The sequence below is a fragment of the Orbicella faveolata genome, unplaced genomic scaffold (assembly GCF_042242905.1).
Source record: "Orbicella faveolata isolate gen_17 unplaced genomic scaffold, um_ofav_v1 contig_12, whole genome shotgun sequence".
Classification (NCBI taxonomy): domain Eukaryota; kingdom Metazoa; phylum Cnidaria; class Anthozoa; order Scleractinia; family Merulinidae; genus Orbicella; species Orbicella faveolata.
The window spans coordinates 29804680-29830438 of NW_028301539.1; the positions used below are offsets into that span (position 1 = coordinate 29804680).

General features: G+C 37.9%; 1 protein-coding gene across 1 annotated transcript; it reads left to right on the forward strand.

Moving 5' to 3' along the window:
* The first annotated feature begins 17 nt into the window (after window positions 1-17).
* Window positions 18-24164, forward strand: LOC110060379 (uncharacterized). Its single transcript, XM_089283238.1, has 30 exons — window positions 18-260; window positions 1825-1913; window positions 2624-2830; window positions 3651-3862; window positions 4565-4613; window positions 5271-5506; window positions 5887-5930; window positions 6012-6052; window positions 6421-6518; window positions 7205-7286; window positions 7959-8075; window positions 8614-8809; window positions 9400-9492; window positions 9895-9987; window positions 10721-10841; window positions 11503-11598; window positions 11918-11966; window positions 12396-12492; window positions 12919-12985; window positions 13856-13938; window positions 14296-14380; window positions 15009-15075; window positions 15655-15718; window positions 15858-15896; window positions 16067-18030; window positions 19342-19470; window positions 19777-19828; window positions 21768-21950; window positions 22579-22650; window positions 23127-24164. Exons 1-30 carry the CDS (start codon window positions 147-149, stop codon window positions 23262-23264), a joined length of 4977 nt encoding a protein of 1658 aa, XP_089139364.1. The 5' UTR covers window positions 18-146; the 3' UTR covers window positions 23265-24164.
* Window positions 24165-25759: the final 1595 nt, after the last annotated feature.

Consider the following 25759-nt stretch of genomic DNA (forward strand, 5'->3'; position numbering starts at 1 on the left):
TGAAAAACGCCAGAGGCGTACACTGAATTTCACAGTAAGGAGCGGGAACTTGAAAGCGGGAAAGACTCGCAGTTTGTTTGTTATGGAAATGTAAATTCGCTGTTCCCAAGCGGTTTTGCTGAAATGCGAGAGAGAACAAAGAAGACATGAGACTTTACATCCGTAACAAAGAAAAATATGATCCTTCAAAGGCTGGCAAGGCGTTGGTATTTGTGGAATTTCCAGATCCTCGCGTGTTTTCAGTTGGGCAAGTGAAGGAGGTAAATTATCTTCGTGTTGTTTTTCATTGGAACATCCAAATCGGAGAACTGAGAGGTTATTTAAACCTTAAAAAACCCCAAAGATCCGTTACCTTGTGCTTGAAACCAAGGACGATCTTGTCTTTTGAAAATTGCCGCCCAAGTAAATTTGCTTTCCACGGGACAACGCGCCAGATTGACAGTATGACTTTTGCAGACTGCACTGCACACTACAGACTGTATTCGGACACTAAGTAGCGCTCTGGTTAGCCTGAAAATAATTGAGGTTAACCTGAATAGCGCTCAAGTTAGCCTGGTTACGGTTAACTCGCGGTCATAGGAATGGAAATACAATGATGAAAAGTCTGCAGTCTGTAGACTGCTACATCGCGCGCAAGAAAATAAAGTGGGCATGCTGCGCGCAAATAAGCCATATTTGTATTCTCGGTATTGGACTGGAACTAGCTTACAAGTGAGGCTAATGCTGGGATCTGTTCTAAATGCAAATGACAGTAATATCTTTGTAATGTTATACCCGTGCATGAGCCTTTATTGTAAGTTCCAGTCCAGTACCAGGAATAAGTACAGGGCTTGTTATAAATGACTTAGCTACGTGTACTATGCACGCTCTCATTGGTCGGTAGGTGTGTTTAGATGACAGTATGGAAACATGGTTGTGACATGTTAGATTTTGCTTGTAGTTTAGAGAATTATTTTACAAAAGAAAGAGAAGACTTTTTCCATGTTTTTATAGCCTTATTTAAACACTCAGGAGGGTTGGAGGAATTCTTAAAAGTTATGTAAACCCTTGACTGCATCTTGGGTTTGTGTAACTGTCTCGAATCCCCTCGTGTTTAAACGAGCTGGGTCATGTAAACATGGAAAAAGTACACCAATTAGCTAACACTTCCTATATCTAGTATACATTTTCCTTCTGAATCAAAACTACTGCAGTGTGTTGTATAACTTTTCATAGTTACAGAACTTTACAGACCCCCTCCTCACCACCACTACCCCCTCCCATTCCCCCCTTCCCCCCCCCCCCCCCATTTCCAACCTCCATGGCAGAAGGTTTTCTCTCCGGGGGTGGGATACTCCCATATAAAAGGACGGGAGTGTTGGTTGTACCTTTTAGAGGTTAAAAAAGCAGTTTTGGTACCTGTTAGGGTGTTCAGCCTCAAAAGGTCCACAGCGGGAGCTTTTGTGGTGCCTTTTAGGGTATTGAGCTGAAATAATATGACAGGAGATAATGCTTTGTTTTAGAATTGGTACCTCTTAGGAATGAATAAAAATTCAAGTGATGCCCACAAAGCAGGATCTTGGTACCTCTTAGGGGTTCTTTTCAAAATTTCCAACAAACAGCCCCACCCTATTTATATGGGAGTCCCCCCGGGAGGGAGGGGGCTCTCCTGCTTGCACAAACAGTTAGTAGTTTGAAGGGTGATGACAACTCATCAGCATATATAAAACTAGCCTGCTTTGGGCCAGCAGTGTACATATTGGCTGTGAGATCTACAAACGTTAATGTAAATAACGTGATTGTATTTTACACACTGCCTGATTTTGCATGTATTTCAATTGTCAGGAATTCAAAAAGAAAGCCAGGGCGGCAAAAATTGACTCTTTGTATTTCCGTCAAGGTGATGGTTCCTATGAGGTCTTAGCTGATGACCGGTGAGAATTGTGTAGAGCTGGTCTCACTAGCTACAATAGTTATTGTTCATAATATTTGGTTTGACTTAAACAGGACTCGAAAAAAACTTGACTTCCAGCTTTCCCTCAGTTCAAATGGCTCTTGAATTTTGCTTGCCCTGGGCAAGTCTTAGTTTGCTCATTTAATGATTTGGTTGGCAGATGACTTGCATGATCTGTTGCCCATCGGGCAAGTGAGAGTGAAAAGTTACTTGCCCAGAAGGAGAATGTACTTTTTTTGAGCCCTTCTTAGAGTGGATAGCAAAAAGTGTGAATTAGGTGGCTGTTAAAGTCATGTGTTATCATTAATGTTCAAGTTAAATCTTAGATCTAGTGGCATAATGGTTATATAATAGTGTGCTGGTGTGGTGGACTCTGGATCAAGTGGCTTGAGTTAAGTGTGATTTAAGCCAGTGATGGGCGCTATCTTGGCTGCTTGGTGTTATGCAATGTGTCACACAGGAAAAATTTCTTGCAGACATAATAAAAAAGTCCTGTAATGACCAAGCTTGTTCGGTCAAGATGGCTGGATAATGGCTTTGTTCTTTTTTATGAGAGTTTCATGGACCTTGACCTTGTCTCATAAACATGCAAAAAAATAACTTGACCAATATCAAGCCATCTTGACCTCACACTTGGTTAATAACCCACATAATATAATAACACTATATGACTGTTTGGAATTATGACAGGACCATAGGCTTCTACAATATACAAGACAATGCTGTTCTGGAAACAACAAGCAATCCTCTTTGGGCTGCTACCATCTACTATAGATTGCGGGAAGTGGAAAGAGATGCTGCCAATCGTGCAGATGATCCAAGGGCTGCTAGAGGATTGGAGCAGTCATTGATTCAGAAGTTTATGGCATTGGGTATTCTCTTTAATGGAGGAAACAAGTGAGTTGGTCAAATCTCTGCTTTTGGACACCTTCAAGAAGAGGACAACTTCTTCAATAAAACATTAACTATACAGGCTTTTAGTCAAGATTTGAAGAGTGGATGTCCAAAATGTGCTATAGGGTCTGTTGAAATGAACAATTGACAAAGCAACTTGAAAAAAAAATAAAACAATATTTTATTTAAAGGTGGGCATCCACAGGACACCCAGATGCCCATATGACTAAAAGCCTGCGTCAACCCATAATAGAAAACCTCCAATCATGGGACGCCCTTTCCATAAGCAGGGTTGTTATTAAAGTTATCAGCAGGAAGGCAGTATTGGTTTTCATAGGCAGGCAAAACTTTTTGAACTGAATGTCTTTATAAGAAAAACTTTCCTCCAGATAATCAAACAAGGCAGGCAAAATCATCCTCACAGCTGGGTAATTTGCCTGGTGTCCAACCCTTATTGAAACCCCTCCATACTATAAGGGCATACTTTTCATTACGGGACAATATCCATAGGGTACACCTGCCATATAAGGACACACCTTCCTCACACCCTGCAGAAGAGAAATCTTTCTATAGGGACATACCTTACACAGGGGCTGACCTTTCAAAATGAAACATATCATAAGGAGAGGTAAATGGTTACTTTAATTTATTAGTCGGCGGCAGCATTGGGGGCATTGATTCGTGTCCGAGCATCAATTTCTTCTAACAGTACAGTCTCCTCTTCTTAAATTAATAGCCATCCTTAACAGATCATTGCTTAATCCCAAATGTTATTTAAAGAAAGAAACTCCAGGTGAAACAAAAAGCTTTTTTTGTGCTTTAGTCATGAAAGGCAACAGCCTCCATACTTTGAAGAGTTGGACCAGCTATTTGAACATCTTCAAACTGCAGGCAAAAAGCCAGTCCACATGTCCCAACAAACCTTGGATACCCTGCAACAACTAAAAGATGAGTATGAACAAAACGACATCCATGAAAAAGACTCCATTGGTCACTTTGTTTGTAGACAGGCTGTGAAATTAGGACTTACTGCAAGTAAGTGGCCAGGTTTAATCGGTAGTTACCAAGTATTACTATGTTAGCTTGTCGATAAGCAATATTCAAATGGAGGGTAGGTGCCAATTGGCAGCAAAGCAGGCAATAAGCAAGTGAGTGTGAGCAAAAGGCAAATAAAGGGGCCACCTATGGCAACCTCCCACTGGTCACCTCCCCCTGGAACCTGTCACACCAAGTTCTCAGCGGAGAATAAGTGAACTTACCTGGACATAAGGGCCCTCCATGCACCAAGACGTGGGTGTGAGGGAGCAAACCAAAGGCCAAAGTGACAAGGCTACACAAAACAAGTCAAATATGCATACCCAAGGCAATCATCTGCTGGCTAACAGAAGACCTCCCAGTTAATAATCATGATTATTGTTAATCTCATTTTAGACTTATACCATGGCAGTGACAATTTTATAGACGTAGAGATGTGACATCAACCTTGTTCCAGGATCTCTCTTCATTATTCCTTGGAACATGATAAATTTGTAATGAGATGAATATGTTAAGAGACAGTAGTTGTTAGTAGAAGCTCTCTAACCAGTATGTAAACAGTTATTTTTAAAAAGCTTTTTGTAATATTTAATAGTTGAGTTAATATTTTTCCTTTGTCAGACATCATTATCACAATCTAACACAAATTGGTTTGAAATTTCTCAAATCGAAAGCAAATGAGCTTATTGTTTTCATTGATAGATGAATCAAATGGAAATGGTGATGACCACAGTAATGGAGAAGTGCAGAGGTAAGCAGTCTTCTTACTGAAGATAACTTTATTTACATATGAACAGGGCTCGAAATTGACTTTTTTATTAAGGAGCCAACTGGTGACTTATTCCCAAAATTTTGATTGACGGATTGTAATGTTTGGTTGCCTTGGTTTTTTTCACTGATTTTTTACTTCAGTATATTCTTAATATACACAAACTTCAACATAGTTCTAAGTTCACGTGCAAAGAAGCTTAACATACGATAGTAGAATTTAAAGCAAGAACACATAAAACAACGTTATGAAGTAACAATCGATGTGAAAGCAGCTCCAGTCTCATTTTCCGTGTTTCCTCTTCTTCCTTCTCTACTTTCACTTCCATGCAATTTTCGACACTGAGACAAGGTTTTGTGCCTTAGTTCTTAATATCTGGTCGCCCACACTCAATTTTTGGTCACATTGGCGACCGGTCAGTCGCATTTATTGATGAAGAGAAATTTATGGCTTAAGAAAACTCTGCAACATCCTTTACTGTTAGCATGCCATGCAGTAGTTGTTTACATGTACTTCAATGTAGTCTTTTCATTCCTTCTGAAATGGAGATGCACATTGACAATGTGGACAAATTGATGGGTCGCCATACAAGAATGAGACTGCTTTGTCCTATTTATGATTACGTGCTATCATTTTAAGACCTCAGGGTGCAGTCACCAGAGGTGGAAGAGGAAGAGGCAGCAACAGGGGTAAAAGGCCTAGTGGAGCTGGCAGAGGTGGCAGGAGAGCACCTCAGAAGCAAAGGATGTGTGAAGACTGTGAGGAGAATGCAGCTACTCAGTTCTGTGCTGACTGTCAACCATCATTGGTTCTGTGTGATAACTGTGCACTTGTGCTACACAGGGGAGTCACAAGAAGAAATCACCAGTTGAAAGGTAAGTAAAAGTTCCATTGAGATAAATACCCATTTCTTCTGGTATCTGGACAGGCTTTTAGCCAGATTGGTGTCTAGGCATCCTGTGGATCGCACTTTGTAAAATTTATCAAATGTTGTCATATAAATATTGCTGATTTGAGCAGACCCTATAGCACATTTTGGACGCTCACTTTTCAAATCCTGGCTAAAAGCCTGTATCTCGACATAATCTAATTATCTATGTCATTCTTAACAGTTAGTGAACTGTTTGATATCTTCACAGTCTACCTCCACTGACCTCAGTTTTGTAGGCAGTGGATTCATAAGGAAAAATATATAGCTCTCACAGATCATAGCCATGAGTCTGCATAGTGTAACTGTGGTCTTTTGTTTTGTCAGATGTCTCAGAAGCACCTGCCCCTGCAAAGGGCTACACACCTAAGGTAAGCTTCTAAAAGAAGCAACATCAGATAATGTTTATCATTTGAGTCTGGTGTAATTAAATACTGCACTCTTTCTTGCAGGCATACAGAGCACCATTTGCCATGCTAGTGGCATTTCATAGGTAGGTGATTTGCGAAGCGTATTTTCTGTAACTTTGAAAATGTTGAGGAAAAGGTTGTTGTTATTCATCGTGGTAGATGCAATAATAAAGTGTATTATCGTTTGTCTCACGATGTAGTCACTTGAGATGTAGATCGCGACGTTTCGACTGCTTACTGCTAGTCTTCTTCAGGCGATAAGGTCAACTGATTGCACGGTATCATTTATCGCCTGAAGAAGACTAGCAGTAAGCAGTCGAAACGTCGTGATCTACATCTCAAGTGACTACATCGTGAGACAAACGATAATACACTTTATTATTAACTTTGAAAATGATAGTCTCATATTGTTCATGGTGCCAAAGTTGAAATGTTGTAATTGCACTTACAGGGCTTCTAATGAAGTTCCCAGCAAAATGAGTTTAAATGCAGAAGACCTTAAATCCAGAGCTCAGCCTCTAACAAACACAGATTTGGAAATCAAACAGGGTAACTTGATGATCTGGCCAGCATTCAGGGGTTTCATTAACATTTTTAGCAGGAGGGCAACTGGTTTTCACAGGCAGGAAATTTTTTTATATTGAACTTATGTATAAGAAAAACTTTCCTCTAGATTGTCAAACCAGATGGGCCAAATCATCCTCACTGCCGGTCAGTTTGCCCTGTGCCTGGCCCTTAATGAAACCCCTGTGGCATTGATTACATGTAATTATATAGCCCAGAACCACTAATGGGCTATTCACTCTCAGCTTGCAAAAGGGACCACGATATCTATTTGTGAAGGATTAGTTAACCATTTGACAGTCAAATAATGGACTTGGAGAATACCATAATCTTTAGGTCATTCATTTTAACTGAGCATCACAATTCTTCTAAAAATTGTAAGTTTGCCATAAAGATCACCAAACGTACCATAATGGGGAACTTGCCTCCACTTTGGATTGATGACCACTGCTACTATCAGCACTGCTACCAGCGGTAGTAGCGCTTTGTAGACCATAAAGAGAATTTGTTTGTTGACAGCTGCATGTACAGGATGCTTGCAATGTGAATCTTGATCTTTCCTGTCATCAGTCATCTAAGCATTGATGCATGAGAATGATTCAACCTCATCCCAAGCTTTTCTTCATTGGCTACCGTGAATCTGAAGAGGAATTGTCTGTTCTCATTAACAGGAAGATGGTTTGGAGGCTTTGACTCACTTGAAAATGCCTTGATGAAGAATGAGCTTGTACAAAAGGAAGCAGAAATACCAAAGTAAACAAACTTTAATATGTTAGTGAATCCCTTGAATGTACTGATTATAACCCCAACAACAGTTCTTTTCATAAGCACCCTCATCCACACTAGATGAACTGCTTAAAACAGAAGCATACATATAACTAGTCTACAGACCCTGTGACCCTTCCAAAAGATGCTACACTGCTGAAAAAATTAATAACTTTCCCAGGTGATGAGTTGGTGCCAGACAGGTTCACACGAGGTAGCCCAGAAGAAAGGAATCTGCTCAATGTACATCAAGCAGAATGTGATGTTCAAATTAGCCCAAAATATATTGCATACTCACTAGGACAATTTTAACAACTCTGCAACCAAGTCTTTCTATTGATAGTGTCATGATAACATACTTTTTGACTGAGATAGGTCAGGCTGCTGAGACTTTTTTTTAATCTTGGCCAGGTCTTGAATGACCTGCCATCAAATGATTATTTTCTTATTTTCTTGTTTTCTTGATCAGTAAGTAGCTACCACTGTAAGTAAGTTAGAATTCCCTCCCTCCCATATGAAAACGTAGTTCTTTAAGAAACTGCTGTGAGCTTCCACTGGTATTTGGAGATAGTAGTGGCATCGTTTAGGTTCACAGACTAACCCTGTTGTAACATATGCCTCACCACTTTCAATCAAATGAAATTGATAGTAATTTTACAGGTATTCTCTTGTGGAAAAGGGCTTGCCCTTAGCTGCAAGGTGCTCAGAATTTGATTATGCTGTTCAGAATCTCACTCAATCAGCCTCAGTTCCAACCATACCAGTCATGGCAGCAAGGTTTGTTCTAGGCAATAATATTATACAGTATTTGTTTGCTCTTTGTTACCTATCTATGATCTTTTTTGTCTGGTTGTTGCATTGGAGGTGTGAACCTTTGGGCTTTCAGTGAAAATACCGGAGCTTTTAACTCTGTCTGTGAAGACACCACACATTCTTGATGTAATTTGTGCTATTCAGCAAACTGGTAGCTTGACTCTGCCACTCTCACAGTGCCTCCCTCCACCCAAGTGTATAAATGGGCACTGACATTTGATGCTGGGTGTAGCCCTACAGTAGTCTAGTATCTCGTCCAGGGGGGGAAGGGGGGTAGAAATAGTCCTGGCCTTTTCATGCCGCTAAAACTGAGATAAGCCTTGGTGCTATGGTGCACTTAGCCTGATGCAGTCTTTACCTTAACACTACAATGTACGTAGGGCTAGGCTATTACAGAAACTAGGTCAATCAGTCATGGCAAAAATAATAAACTAGACTAAGCTAAAATCATGAACCCTTCCTTTAAGGGACTAATGGACAATGAGATCATCTTGTTTTATAGGCCAGTATTCAGAAATCGCCAAGTGTGCTTGTTAGTTGACAGTGAAGAACCATTGAGGGAGCGTTTTGTTAGAGTGGCACTACAGAGAGGACTGTCAGCAAAAACAAGAAAGCTCCCTGTGGGAGATTTCCTGTGGGTTCTGCTTCCTCCTGGAGTGAATCCTGACACAGTCAGAGATATGCCAGAACAGGAACTGGTAGGTAGAAATGTTCAATTTTAACCCTTTAAATTACAAGCTCAAAGCTCAAGATCTTCTTCGTCTTTCTAGAGGACATATTTCTCGTAATGAAATTTACTAGGTACAAATCATCTTATAAAATAAATAAAGTAAATCTTGTTCTATGCAGGACTTCTTTGAGGTTAAAAGGTTTTTAAAACATTTTAACCTCAGAAAAGTCCTATGTAGAGCAAGATTTGCTTTATTTATTTTATATGGGAACATGAGAGGTTCTGAAAGTTGCAGAAAAACTATTGCAAGTTATCTGTCTGAGGCAAATTAACTGTAGGAGATGGATAATTTGTCTAGGCATAAATTTGGTGTTTAGATGAATTGTGAGGCAAATTTGTCTCTGGTTAGTTTGTCTTTTAGCATGTCTTGAAGACATATACTGACAGACATGGATTTTGCCCCATGTTCATCTTAACACTGAGTTTGTATCAAGATGGACTGTCTGTCCCAGGTGGATAAATCATCTGATCATTAATTAAAAGAAACTCATCATTATCTTGAAGTTTTTTACAGACCCCATCTGTTTTCATAATGACAATATTCAAAATATTTTGCAGGTTCTTCCCATGCTTGTAGAGAGGAAAACATGGGATGACTTGCGGTCTAGTCTCAAGTCCACAAGATTTGTGAACCAAGTTCACAGAATGAAGGTACGCTAGCATAAAATAATACTTTAACTGCAAAAGAATACAGTGGAACCTGGTTAATACAACCACGTTCGGGCCATGGAAAATTGGTCGTATTAACGTGGTGGTCTTATTAAAGGGGTTCTTTAAATAGGAAAATGACTGAGTGAGCTTTTTTTCGGGTCAGAATAAAGTGGCCGTAGTAACAAAGTGGTCGTATTAACGGGGTGGTCATAAGGCGGGGTTCCACTGTAGTGGCATTTGCTGAAGAGTAAAAAAAACTGTAGTGGTATCTTAACGAGACAATTCTCAACTGCTTTAGTACAAATAGGTGTACGCTGGTTTGTGATGATGTAATTACTCGCAGACATGAATAATACTAACATGTTATATATGAAACGCTAAAGTTGAATCATTTTTTTTCAGAATTGTGGTTTAGAGAATCTTTTCTATTTGGTGGAGGGTAGTCCTAAAGAGCTGAAAGGAAACCCAGGGCCTGAGGTGGAGAGTTTTCTGCAGGTACATACTACACAGGCAGGAGACAGTTATAATTTATTGAATTTGATCATAGATTATTTTCAGTTGGCTGTTATAATGTCAAAGCAAAGTAATCATTGTGACTGATGACAAAGGACAGAGACAATCCAGGTAGTAATCAAGAGTCAAAGAAAATAATTGTAGCAGACCTGTAGTGTAAGAGAATGTACAGGATTGAGTCATGCTTTAGTTTTACTTGATAAACTGTTGCAACAGCAAGCTTTTTAAGCAATTACTTAGCATAGCAAAGTAAAACCAAGCAACTCCAAATTACTGTCAACTTTCAAGTGAAAACTGCTCAGACTTAAACCTCTGGATCTAGACAATGGAACCAGATGAGCATGACTATTAAAGTGCAAAATAACTAATTTGCATTTTCATGTACAAGACTGAAGAGTAATGTTGATAAAATTGATGTAAGAAATTCATTTTCTAAGTGTTCTTTTGCCTTTATGTACTTTGTTGGTCTTAAATCAAGAGTTTGAACCAATTATTGTCCCTGGGGAAGGATTTGACAAAAAGTACCTACCTGAAAATATTGTCTGGTTGCTGATAAAATGCTAAGTCAGCTTTCTTGGTTGGAGTAATGGTAATGTAACTTTCTTAAAGACCTAAAGCAAACATGACAATGTGCAGGTACTGAGTTAAAATTATAGTACTTTGTACCATTGGAAAATGACAATTGATTGTTATTGTTACTGTCATGCCTTTTAAGGACAAAATTGACAGTCTACTTTTAGAGGATCAGTTTCTTGTGAACCGCACTGGCTCGTGGCTCAAAACGGTGGAATGGCTTTGTCATTTAACTAACATGGCCATAGAAGCTCTGCTGTCAGGTACACAGAGATGTTTCATAATATTAAATTAATGGTCAAAACTACCTAAAATAAATAAGTTAAAAAGTTGAACATAGTTACGTCTTGTAAGGCACTCAGTAACTAAGGGACATCTTGCAGTGGGATGGTAACAATGTCTGTTTACACAGTGTCAAAAATTCCAATGCAACAAATGCACGTGGGGAATAGCCTTCCCAGCCACTGAATATCATTACTGAGATAAAAGGCTAAGAGTTTGAGCTGGATTTAGAGCACCACAAGATTTGCAAAAACTGTTCACAGTCTTTTAATTTGGACAATGATAGAACAGTGCCAACCACTGCCTAACTAAAGAATGGATATTCTCATTTGGAATTGGTTCTGCCCCTTCCAGTCCTGAATCATATCATCCTGAATCTTTGTAATTCAGCTTTTGGAAGTCTACAGAAAATCGAACCCTTGAGGTGTTGTATTTTTGGTAAGCAGATTTAAAATTTGTACTGAGGTTTGGGTTTGCATGTTGATCATGTATAACATTTAGATGCCTAAATTCTTACACGGTAAAATTTCTTAACCAGGTTAGCCAAGAGAAGTTTGGTCTATTTGTAATCAAGAATAACTGTCCAGTTGTTGCACAAAATGTGTGCCATCAAGCATTTAACAGAAGGTTGTTGATTTGCAGAAAGAAGTCCCAGTTTAGTGACATACAGTGAATTTTCGAAGGGAGGGAAATCAAAAAGGTCCCTAACCACTGTTGCTTCAACATCAGCTGTTCCAGGTATGGTTAAAATGTGTAAAATCTTTTTCACAAAGTGTGTACAGTCTGTTTTCTAGATTTTTAATCCAAAACTCTGAACAAGCTGACAGTATGATTCACTAGCTCAGACGGCACTTTTGGCATGAAACAGTTACAATCATGAAATTATGCTTTCCCGGATAGACTAGCAAATGTATAATTGCCCTTGAAAACATCTACCACTGTAGGAGAAGTACATATAAATGGAACTATTGAGGCAATACATATGAACCTTCTTCTCATAAGTTTATTAAATAAATTATACTCAGAAGAAGTTACAAATTTCCCTTTTGTTTCTTAGCTACTTCCACTATTTGGTCAGCAACTGAGTTTACAGATATTATAAGAAGGTAATATTGCTACATAGTAACAGTCTGCCGTTAACTTGTGTTAATTTGTATTTCATCAACATCCTTGAAGACAGCTTTGCTAATGATAGTCTAGCCCATTCTTTTGGTTGATTTCTAGTCATTTTTACCAAATTGTAACGAAGTGAGTAGAGCTTGAGAACAAAATTAATGGCATGATAATCTGAAAAACTCTCCTACCTGGGGCAAATTCATGCATGAAGAATAAAACGAAAATATGGGTAAGACATTTCTAGCATTTGAGCATTTGACAACCATTTTCACTTGCAAAACGAGGATTCTTAGTACTTAGTGAATGCAAAACTATGTGCTAGTTAGATAGAATGCAATGCACAGAGACATATCTCAGCCACCAGATCCAGGAAAAATGTACTTAGCATGTTTGGGTTTTTCCAAAATTCTTTTGTTTAGTCATAGCCATGGTGGAAATGAGCTCCACAATCTCCCTATCAGCTGCAAAAAAGAAAGATCTTTAATTGTGATCCAAGGCCTTACTCTTTATAATAAGGTTAGTTATTTTAATGTACACCCTAATTTATTTGTCAAAAGTTAATCAATGTGTAGCAATTGACTTTTAACACATTATCATCAACTGTGTTATCTGTCTCTACTTTCTATTGAACATCTAAGTATTTGTGCTATAGTCTTAAGCTCTTAAGCTAATTACGTCAATGTCCAAGTAATTAGGCATATTATTTCTTGGTCACAACCAACAACAACAACAACCATTTTATTTTGCATAATACATAGAATATCATTTAGCAAAAGAATACATTGAACTTAATAAGCAAAAAAGCTACTCAAAATAGTAAAAACTAAACAAGCTGAGTAGTTACACTAGTTCTGATATTCACTAATGAAATTAAGCAATGCCTACAATTAGCACATGTGTTTTAATTGATAACAACAGTACTGCCTTTTTTTTTCTTTTCAGCAATGTCACAAGCTACTGGACAAAGTACTTGCTGACCTCTTAGAGAACTCACATCAAACTGCTGAAGGTAGCACTGTCTATTCCAACAGCACTGTGTTTAAAAATTCAAACAAATTTTTTGGGCATGAGGACATTGTGATTTCTCAACTTTATGCTTCAAATTGATCCATGCAGTGTATCTGATGTCAAAAAGTTCAATCTTTGGTGTGCATGTGTATACCATGGATAAATAATTGGATTGTTGCAAGATAACTTGAACATTCTTCAAGTTTGATGTGAAGTATATATGAAATAATTCATATTTGAACTGCGGTTGTAGGTGAAAGTGAAGAATGATCATCGCAGTAAGTTTTCCAATTTAAGCAATTGGAAGGAAGAAGCCTTAAAAAAATCAGTCAATCCCATTGAAGCCCTGATTTTTTTCAGGCTTCTTCTTTCCAATTGCTTAAATTGGAAAATTTACTGCGATGATCATTCTTCAAGTTTCACATCGTGTTAAAGGTGTGTTGTGTGCCTAACACGAGTCCACGGAATATATGAAAAATTTAATCATCTGGCCACCAAGGGAGAGATCTAGCCTCAGATGTCTCAACCCTGACACATCTAAATGAAAGCCCTTCTCCTCTGAAACATGTTTTTTGGAGTTTTGTATTTTTTTTTTTTTTTTTTGCTTCTTCCAAAAATGCCTCTTTACTCTCTCACTCCTCTTTGTGATGTAATCATCTCAAATCCTTGTTCTTTAATTATTATCCTGAACTCACCATTTGATATCACTCCTAGGTCCTGTGCTGTCCCTCATTTCAAACATTCTTCTGGCTTTGTTTTTACTTTGCTACTTTGTTTTTTTATTACTATGTATGTGAACCTGCTGCAAACAAATCACTTCATCGAGCACTTATTTCTTGTGCTGATTAGTTTTGCAATGTTCATCCATTAGCATGTGTTCAAAGACATCTCCAGGGTGTCACAGACCAGCTGATTCATGAGGATGTTCCACAGTGGTACATTCTTTGGCTACAGGTCAGACAAACAAAATAATAAACAAATGTTAAATTAGAATTTGTAAGAAACATTCCGGTAGGTTATCTCAGAAGGTTAATGGTATTTAGGTAGATTTGTAAAGAGACCTGATACTGTACAGTCTTAGCAATCATATGATAACCACTCCAATAAGCAGGGAAGCACCCAACAAAGTATTTGAACATTACATTCATTAATTTTCCCTGATTTCACATTACTGAAAACACCATATAACAGCTATTACGTCTCCCTATTTCCAACAAGGGATATCTCTGGTGTTGTCCTCGGTCGACTATGGGTGGCATCAGTGACATCTGCACTTAAGGTCAACAATTCTATTTGCGTTTTTGTTTGTAGGTTTTTAAAGGAGTGATAGTGCGTAGAACAGACACTGAGGAAGAGTCAGCAGAAATTTTGGGGAAGTTTTATCAAACCTCAACAGGTACAATAAACTGTCAGAGTTGAAAGTACTGTGCATTTAGATGTACTTTGCAAGCAGTAAGTAGATGGTGTAATAAACAGCATAGTGAGATGTCTGTGTCTCAGCTAAGTTGTCTTCCTGTTCAATTAATAATGGATAAAGTTCTAAACAGACTATATCAGAGTGTCAAATCTTGAAGTGTTGTAAATATTTTTTTTTCATTTGACATATCTGTTGGTTTCTCTGTTATCTGAAATGGAGGTAACAGTGAATATTTTCATAACCCACTGACCGACTATTAGGTGAATGCTCAATCTGTTGGCTACACAGGAGCACTCTAATAATTATTGCTAGACAGAAGTCTTTGATAGATCACTCAGTGGGTTATGCTAAGGCAATTAGGCTGCTCAATGTTGGTTTCTGTTGGCTTTAGGCATCACTCCTCATCAGTTATCAGCCAATAGAAAGCTCTCGCTCCCCATGTAATAATATTCTTAAAGAGTAGTCTTGACCTTAGGCTTGATTTTCACCTTGATGAGTTCAAATACATGTAGGCTGGTCATAATGTGATCATCTCAGAGGCAGAGTGTTGACTTGTGATTATTGGACTAACAAAAAGGATAATTTAATTGTTATTTTTACATGTCAGGTGGTGTAGATGCTCCTCTTCCATTTGACGATGAAAGTGGTCATATTATTGGACAAAAGGAGGAAGGGTATTTCAATCTATACTCAGAGAAATATAAGATACTGCCACTGCTGATCAATGTTTGTATAAGGACTCAGTTGCAAGTGCTTGTGATCCTTTGTAATGGCCTCTTGACACCAGGGCATTATAATGATATACAAACAACCAAGTCAGTTCTTGAAGCTTCCAAGTCAAAATGCAACTTGCATTCTAACTGAACAATATTATCACTGTTTCTACTGATCACTATTGAAATTTTTATGAGACAAATTAGAGGTAATCATGTCAGCAAGGCTGTTTGAGACTCAAAAAGGTGCTTAAGCTAAGTACAAAATGATTAAAACATCTTGATTGTTTAGAGCAATTTGTCTTGCGACCTGACAAAAAATACTGGGAGATAATTGACCTGCAATGGACTATTGTAGCATCACATCCAGAAGAATGATTGTACTCCTTGTTGCTTCGTGAAGCACAAATTAGACTTAAGTAAGCACAGCAATGTGGGATAGCTGGCTCATGTCAATACTATCAAATCTGCTTTGACTGGATTGTAGTCAATTAACTAATAATAATACTACCTTTTGTTTCCCTCTCTGTTCATTGATAGGCTGCCTGAGGATGACCTCATGTTCGCTACGGATTCTCAAGAAGAAGATGCAATGATCCGCCAGGTTGGATGATATTTGAAATGTATCTCATGTGAAGCATATCTTCATTCCATCTGTATCCTATTGTTCTAAATTTGTGTGTTTACTTGTACATTTACCTGTCACAAATTGAATGCAAATCTCTCATTTTTTTTCTTCGTAGGCTCTAAGAGCATCACAGTATAGAGATAAGACTCCAGAGGTATGGTATTGTATGTTTACTTGATATTTTACATTTTACAGGTCCTCATTGACTTTGTTTTGTCTCAGTCTACATTTTATATCATCCATTTTTCCCATCTGCATACTCTAAGATATATGTTGTTCCTGTTATTTGTTTCAACAAAAATTCTTTCTGTTTTTGCAATGCAGGAAGTCTTACACTCTTCCTTGGTTAGACCCCCTAGCAGCACCACAACAAAACCATCAGTTGAGCAGATGACTTCCAGCAGTTCAGACCATGGATTGCAGCCATTTTTTCTGGATTCCATGAATGAAAGGGAACAGCTTGATTTAGCTATGCAACTCAGCAAAGCAGAAAATGAAGCAGGTCCATATCACAGTGGACACATTCTAGGTCATGGCAAATCCTCTGCCAAAACATTAGGAACAAGCTGTGCATTAGAACAACACTCACACCCTCCTGTTAGGCCAAGAACTAAGAATGATGTACGTAAATCAACACATACAACTGTTTATGATAGCAAGACAGAGAGTGATGGTACAAATGATGAACTTGAGGAAGCCTTGAAACAAAGCTTGGAAGAGTTTCAAAACATGAAACAAAAACAGGTTGATAGGAGCCTCATGTCTGCTTCAATCAATGACCTGGAGAAAGCTTTGGAACTGAGCAGATTGGAATATGGTCCACCAAGGAACAACATAGTGCAACAACCAGGTAATACAGGTGGCCCATCTGACATGGACGAAGAGCTTCAAAGAGTATTGGAATTAAGTAAGCTGGAGGCTGAAGAAAAGGGACAAAAGGATCACTGTGTTGATATGGCTGATGCACACAGAGTTTTGCAATTAAACCAAACAGAGGTGCAGCAATCAAAAAAAAGAGAAAGTACCAACCAAGAGCAAAGCAGAAAAGATACCACAAGAGGTTGTGACAATAACCTACAAAGAGCCGTAGAACAAGGCAGAGTGGAATATGAGAAATACAGTTCAGATGCTGTGATAAGTTTGAATGAAGAGAGTCAACCAAAGGCAAATATTACTCCAGATGACAGAGAACTAGGAAAAGATTCTGTATCCAAACATGATGAAGATTTGGCCAAAGTCTTAGAAATAAGCAGAACAGATTCTGAGCATCAGGCATGGAATGACAAGGCAAAACAAAACAGTTTAGTGAAGAGCACAGTGCAAGATTCACAGGTAGAGGATGATGTAGCAAAAGCATTGGAACTGAGCAAAACAGAATACAGAAAGTCCGAAGACAGCACTGGTTTGCTCCCTATGCTTGGAAACAAAGAACAAACTGAGGACAAAGATCTTGAAAGGGTCTTAAAGCGAAGCAGAATTGAGTATACCCAATCCACCAATTATAGTCCGGATGGGAAGCAGAAAGACTCTGATTCAGATATAACTATTTTAGATGAAAGTGTTCTTGATGTTACCCCAAGGGAAAGAAATGTACCTGCTCTAAAACTGAACTGTCCTTCAACTGCAGTGAAGGATTCACTTTTGCTTGATGTTGATGACAATGATGTTGTTCCTTCTAGTGTAACCTCTGAATGGGATCCATATAATGAAAGTCGGGATATGTTTAATGCATTGGATCATGCCACACCAGTGGGAAGCTCAAAGTGTTCTGCAATTTTGCTAGATTCACAGGAACTTGATGATTCAGAAGACCTTCCAGTTGAAGACATTACCAAAACTAACAGGAAACAGCTATTCCCTTTAGAAGAAGAAAACAGCATTGGTGATGATTTTGCATATGCATTAAAAGTCCAAGAAGAGCTGAATAAACAAGTTAAGAGTGCTGATAATCAGCACAACATACCTAGGGCAACTGGTCATGAGCTTGAAGACCAACTCACTTGTTATTGCCAGTCACAGAAAGAAAAATATGGTACAGTCTCTGGGAAGGGAGACAAATTGTCACGTGGACTTGATTTCAGGAGAAATGTGGCTGCAATTGCATGTGGCAAACCAGTGCAAATTGGTATTGCTAGTCCCATTAGTAGGTCAGGTCATTCTCAAAGGAAGCAGGATTCACACAGGTTTCTTGGCAATAAGTCATCTCCTGCTAGCAGAATTGAAAGTGGCGAATGTGATTATTCTCCTAAAAAGCAGGGTCCCCACAAAGATGAAGTATATCTCGTAAGGTAGGAAAAAAAATAAGAAGGTGGCCCATAAGCATCACATTTTTATCAATAGCCATTTAGACAAAGTGATTGAAGTGGTTCACTTACATGTAATAATAGAGTTATACAATATTATAGTAATAGTGGTTAACATGTTTTACTTGGCGGGGGGTTGGGGGGAGTGGGGTTGCATCTGCCTATTCAGAGATGACACTGTAGCAAGGCATCTTATTTGTTACTGTTCACTGAAAAAAAAATGTAGACTTTTTCTTTAGTCAAATTTTCTTGGAAGTTAGTTTCATTTACATTAGGAAAGAGGAAAGACCTTGGAATGCCAAAAACCAATATAAGAAAACTAAACAAGCCCTGTAAATAGCGTTGGGTGCATGACTCAGTTTAGGTATTTTTGAAGAGTTGAGAGCAGTGTTTCGGTCAGAGCGCGCCATTGCGGGAATCCTGCACTATAATCAGAGATGGCCCCCAGAAAAACGAGATAAGGGCCAATTTGGCCCTTTTTTTTTGCAAGACTTCCAGATTAACACAGGCATAGTATTTTAAAGGCCATCCCAGGGTTAGAAATTGGATTCTCTGAAAACTTCCAAATCGCTGACCGTGTATGAAATCGCGCTACAATGCATTGCAAACCCTTTATCATTGACTACGTCATATATGCCTACAAAATGTTCTCTTGTAATGCACAGATCCTTCATACTAGTGTCTGATTCAAAAGAAACTTCATTGAGTAGAAACACTTCAAAAAGCACTTATTAAATTTTATCATAGATCCAAATAAACTGCTTTATTTTCCTTGGTACCCTGATGCATTTTTTCCTTCTGTAGCTTTCAATTTATTGGCTCCTATCCTAAAAAAATTGGCCCCTAAAAAAGGTCTTCAGGGGCCACTTTGACCCTCAAGTAAAACTTTCTGGCTGAAACACTGGTTGAGAGTAAGAACGTGCCACTTAATGTTTCAGTCCCTTTTAGTCCAGTTGTACTGTGTGGCCTTTGTTTTGTTCCAAAACATCACGTCCTTTGACTTGCAATTTGTCTTCAAGGGACATTTCATGGCTGCAAGCATATTTTATTGTCATTCCTTTTGAAGGAGCACCTTGTTGCCATCTGGTGAAATAAGAGTACTCCCAGTGGGAGACAGCAATTCCTACCCTTAGACCTAGAGTATAATTGAATGATTCCTTGTTGGAGGCTTGTAAATCTGATCCTAGCAACCCATGTTTTTGAATTATTCAAGTACACAGCATTTATCAAAGATGCTTGCATTCCTATTTGTTTAAAAATGTATATTGACCAATCAACATGTGGTTAATATATCAGGGATGATGAGGAAAGATGTAGAACAGCTGGTTACACATCAAGGAGTATGATGAAAAGTAGTGATGAGAGGTCATTTGCCTCCCAGTCAGGAACTACAGCATCTCCAAGGCCATTTTCGTCTTCTACCAGGTAGGTTAAGTCCTGTTTCTTAAAGAAGAAAAGGACTCTGTAATAAACATTCAAGGAAACTACAGTATCCTCCCAGAAGGCGACGTTCAGTACAATTTGTTTTGGAACCTTTTTATGGCACATCTCGCATCCTTTCTTGCATAATTAATTATTTTACTGCAATGTTGCTAACTATATTGATTTCTTATGCTACGCCATGCAGTCTTGTCCAGTTTTACAAACATAAGTACTAGACTAGTCTAGCCAAACATTGCTTAGTTCCTGTCAGTGCAACTTATGCCAGCACCTCTATTTTGGTTATTGCAGCTTTGAAAGAGTCCACAAACGTGATCCTCCTGCTCTCTCAAGCCCTCATTTGGTTGGTTCAATTTCAAATTTTTGTTAGTTGCTTTAGTTAATCATTTACACATCAGGTTAACACAATTGTGTTGTTGCAATAAGTTGTTCTGTAATGGTGTGTATTAACAATCACTTATTATTTTAATGGAACAGGCTCTATGAACGTATGCAGGGGACTAGCTACAAGTGCACAATTATGTTTGTAGTGAAGCATAGCATACTATTAATTATTTTTAAAATAGTAGTCATGTTCTACTGAAATACAGTCTTTTGTTTTTGTGTGAATCATTAATTCATTGCATTAAACAGTTATCAGTTCATCCAAATTTCTAATTAAGGTAGAAATACACTTATGGCCCATAATATCTTGGGCTGTGGTCTGTAGTTGTTTATATTTCTGAGTCAGAATGTAGACAGTATCAAGGAAGGAACAGAAAAAAAGATCTTTTGCCTGCACTCACTTGTTCTCAAAGGCCTATGAATATTCAGAAATTAAAACAGGTTGGAAATGGTGCTTTGTGTGAAACATTAGACAAGTTGGCAAATTCAGCCATTTGGAATGTCCAAAAAGGGAATTGAGTTGGAAACGGAGGACCAGAAGAGCACACATAAAGCTAGACCACTAGTCGGTGGAAATGGATATTAATTACTTACCAGGTGAAGACAGCAATTTACACCTCTCCATCTTTGGAATTATTTGTAATGCCTTTTGGTCTTTGTAACACGCCAGGAGCTTTCCAGAGGATTATTTGTCCTTATCAGCTAGTCATGGTTGTGACTTTGAGAAGCATCTCACATAACTAGGAGATTTGTTCCTGGTATGTCTAGGTTCTGGGTATGTTTCAGTTGAAGTTAAAACTCTTGTGTTTCCTGCTGTGTTGGTTGCTTGCCTTGGTGATATTGTCTCAGCCAAATATGATAAATACTAATCCTGTGAAGACTGAAACATTCCAGGTACAGTTCAGTCTCACCAGGGTCTTTCAGCAAAAGGTGGCTACTCTGGCCCTTTTTTACCACCCTCTTCTCAGGTGGCATGTTCAACCGGGTACCACAGTTAAACCAGCCTTGAAGGAGAAGCTGTTATCAGTTTGACTGTAATGCAATGACCTTTGTTGCTATGAACAGGGTTTGTACGGGTCCTGGAAAACCTTCAAAGTCTTAAGTTTTTTGCAGCATTTTCCAGGACTGGAAAGTGCTGGAAATCTGTTAAACTCAAGTAAAAATATGTAATGTATGGCAGTCAATAAGGAGAATTAACACTGAGATCTTGGGAGTGAAAGGGGTAATGTGAATTTTAGAGTCATGGATAAATCAGTCTGAGTCCTGGAAAAGTCCTGGAAATTTGTTTCTGAAAAAGGGTATGAACCCTGTATTGAGTGGGAATAGTCATTCACAGATGCAAGACATCGTAAACTAAGGTTATTGTGTGAAGCAGATGAACAACAATTGTTTGATAAATTTCTTTCTCTGTCTATGTGAGAGATCTTTGACTGTTAGGACTGCCCACAGTGGATTGTGATGGCTTCAAGGTTTCAAATAACCTAAAGGCCAAAGAGCCTGGTGTCTTACTGACTTGGAGGGTGTGTTATGAGAACAACAGCAAAATGCAACTGATAGTGCCAATGGCTGGCAGCAACTGATTTTTAAGTGAGGGCAAGCACTTGACCTAAACACGAGTGAGGTTTTCCTCTAGAGAAAAGGCCACATAGTCAGACAACCTCCTGGGAAGGGACTTCTGGGTTTGGGTTAAGCCATATATTTTGAGTCTTCAGGCATATAGGAGAAATTACTGCAGTTAGAGAATAATAGAGAATTGACTTGAATTGGGAATTGTATGATCAACTATTGTGTTGTTAGTTTTGAAGTTATTGTTATTTGAAGGTACAGCACAAACTGGCAACTTGTTGAAAGAATGTTCATGTAGATGTCTCATTTTGATGGTATTGTTTCTAATGCAGCCATCATCTAAAGTTCATTCACCTTCTGTTACACCTTCACAATCAAGAGATTCATGTCATTTTAAAAGCAGCTGTGACAAGCCAATGGGACCAAAGTGTGGAGCTTGTGGAGAAGTGGGACACAACAAAAATTCAAAAATGTGCTCTCATTACTTCTCCCCAGAGGCTGTTCAAAGACGAGAGGTATTGTAACACGAAGAAAGCAAAACAATGTCATTTAGTCAAACTCATTTCATAATAAAAAAAATATATCCAGGAACTTAATTTTGGTTGAAGTTTCTGGAGTAATTGTTGTTCTTTGTGAGAGGATATGTGGATTAGAAAATTTAGCTTGTGTCTCATCAACCCCCATTGATTCAGAAGGAAACCGAGTCTTTAGTCTTAACAGTGTTGGGATTAGGAACTGATAATAATAATATTATTAATATTATGTTTTGGAATCTGCAGTAAACAGCGAATAAAAGTTGCTCATTTTGTATTTTTCAAGTGAAAAATCTTCAAAAGTAACTCCTATGAACACTCAGAACTCTCTTAGCATTTTAGCATGCAGTGTCAAGGTTGAGTTTCAGTTTAAAAAAGTTAAACCTCTGCCTGAGGTGGATCATGGATCTAAGCTCTTAATGTTCCACCTATTTTTTGATTAATTTATGTTTAGCGCTATAATCCTGAATGATGTAATTTAAAAAAACTTGTACAATCAAAGTGCTGCTGGATCATCTCATTATGAAGCTGTTTTACCTTTACTTGTTTCACAGAAGTGAGTCATATTCAGGCAACGTCTAAAGGCCACTTGTTTTGTCTTGTGTGTTAGGAACAATCAAGGAAGAGGAAAGCAAGGAAAGAGGAGGAAGAAAGAGACTTAACTGATCGTCTGGGTGCATTGGTAAGTAACATTTAGACTAAAGAAAAGTATTTAATAAATTAAGTATATTTTAAATAAAATTTATTTTGGTTAAAATCACAGGGAAAGGGGCATAAGCATGTAAATAAATTATTACTGACATTTTATGTCTTACTGATATATGCGAGTCCTCTAGTTTGTCTGTTGTACACAGTAACAAATTGTAATCACTGTAAAATTATAGATACTGTACCTGTACCTTGTAAAGATCCTCTGATCTTTGACACAAAACCCTACTTCCAAGGTATGGAAGTAATATATGAAACACAAGAGACAGTGTTTCATCGGGATGTCCAAACACCGAGAAGAGAGTTGAACATATAATGCGCAGCGGAGTATTTTTGACGAATATAGCTGATGAAACACTGTCTCGCGTGTTTGATATATCTTCTCAATCGAAATCGTAATCGTTTAAGAAGCTTTGTTTGGGCACTGCATGGCTTGCTGTCCCTTTTCAGGCTGCTCAAAGATTGGTAATGGAGGAACGAACTAGAACCATAGGTGAACAACTAGATGAGCTAAGAAGACAATCTGAAAACCTGGCAAACACCCAAAAGATGGTAGAGGATGTAATAAAACGGAAAAGAAAGCGGTAAAGGGAGTGGCAGCAACGAAGGCTAAAATAAGTCAGCATTCAACCAATATGAAAAGAAGTATTTTATTACTGTATGATGAACACAGTACTGTTATCTTCATTGTTATCAACTTATATGCGTTTGTTCACTTGTTCCAGTTTCTTTTGTTAGCGATCAAATTGTTAGTTGTTGGTAACTTCAATATTGCCATGAACTGCACAGTGCCAAACTGTTGCAAATTAATATGTCCTGTTTTCAAGGAATTTGTATCAAGTCTGTATATACACCATTCAATAATAGTTGACTACTTACCATCTTTAGAGAATGTAGATTTTTAATGAAATGAAATGTTATAATTTTTACTACAGGAAAAAAAAACATAAAACTATTCTTACATGTTTCATTACATTTTGTAAGTTTTATTTCATATGTATAATTTAAAAGGGGGAAAATATTTTAAGCTTAATAATACTTTCATATGTTTTAAATGCCAATATGCAAGGAAAAGTAGTGTTGTTGTTAAATGAAAACTAGTACAATAGTGGGCAACTTCGTATCAAAATATATATGCTACCCGGCTTCCTTTCTTGTCACTCTGGCTTGGCATCCTTCAATCTTACTGCATTTCCTCACAAAACAAACAAAAACTCCATTGTCAAAGGTTAATGTGCATAGTAAAGGGTAAATTACATGGAGTAGTGATGTAAGTGCCTCAATAAAAGACTTGAAAGAAAGACAAAACAAGGTAACACATATACCTCATGCAACTAGCTGTCTTTCAAGTCTTGTTTTTATTGCTCTGTTCCTGTTCATGTTCCAATCATATATAGCCTTTGTACGTCTAGCTACAGCTGTAGTTGATGAAAAATTCATGAATATTATTTTAGCCTTGTAACCTGATCAATAAAAATGCCAAAAAGAGTCTTGTTTGGTACTCTTTACTACATTTGACTTAGCCTGCAGAACAGGTAGTTTAGTAAAGCACAGTGTGGAACAAAATACAAAAGCGAGTTGCAACTGACAAGCAGGCAAAGGAAAGTAAAAATATCCTGCCTGTGGACACATCATTTTTTACGCTTGTCCAACAGTTTACTTCAGTTTTTTGTGACTGGTTACTTGAGATCACTTGTTAAAAGAGTTGACAGCCTGTTCTACATGCTACATTTGACCAGGATTTTTTTTCAGATATGAACTATTTTGAGACTCTCCTCAAGCCTTATCACCACTCATGCTTTATTGTTTTTTATTCAATTAAAGATCTATTTCAGGTGTAAAGTTAATTTATATGGGCATCAAGTGTATCTTGTGTACAATTCCCTAAGATGTAGTTCCCTGAGGTGCTGTTAAGAGATTCAGTTATTGATTCTCTCTTTCAAACAGATCAACCCTCAGCAGCACCATCTGCTTGTCTACACAAGTGAGAATGTCAATGTTCTCTCTTTTCTATCAGTCAATACTGCCATGTTTCTCTGGGTCTTTTCTACCCTCTAGTGCTTTAAAGTGATACTATGACGAAAATCGCATCTTTCCTATCTAAGCCATTTTAAAACAAACAAGTAGTCAAGTAGAAGAAAAATACTGTTTACTTTTTTCAAATACCTCTTTTTGTTCCAGAGATGTTCAAGTTTTTAAAATATGCAAATTAGCTAAGTGATGATGTCATACACTCAACCAAATTTTGATCAAATATGATGAAGAAAGATATCTCAGCCAGTTTGTATCAGTAATGTTTGATTCTTTGGGGTACGATTCTACTAAACATGCTCCATAATACAAGCTTAACAGTTTTATTACCTTGGCAACATACTGGGTTCCAGACCTCCCCAATATTAAAGGCTTTTCTGGCCACCTTTGGCATTCCATTTTGATATTTTGCTAATGGTGCCTCATATACATGTCCCAGCAAGTGTATAAATACGTTTTGTTGAGTTCGTGGCCTAGTTTAACGTTTTTCAAGCTGAAAATCACTAACATTGAAATCAAGTGGGTGGGGACTGGAAAAGAGTGAGTTGCCATGGGAACAATTTTTAATAGCCATAGGTGTGTTTCCTGTAGAACTATTAGCCTGCCAAGTTTCAATGGTCTGTGTTGCAAATTGGCCAAGATAGCTCTATTCATATACTTAATATAATATTGGGCAACCTCGTTCCCAGGGTCTCTCATCTTACTGCCCCCTGGAGCGAGCAAAGGGAGGGGTGGTAAGATGAGAGACCTTGGGAACGAGGTTGAATATTGGGTTGAGTGTATGATGTCATCAGTCATCTCATTTGCATATTTTAGACATTTTTCAAACTTACATATCTCTGGAACTGATGCAGATATTTGCAAACAGTAAACAGCGTTTTTGTTCTTTCATGGAGTTCTATGTGATACACCTAAAACATCAAGGGGTAAAGATTTGGTCATAGTACCACTTTAAACTATTCTTTCTTTGCTTTCCTATTTTTTTTCATAATCAACACACTGAGAACTAACATTGATATGCACTCTTTAGTTGAGACTCAGTAAAAGCTTAC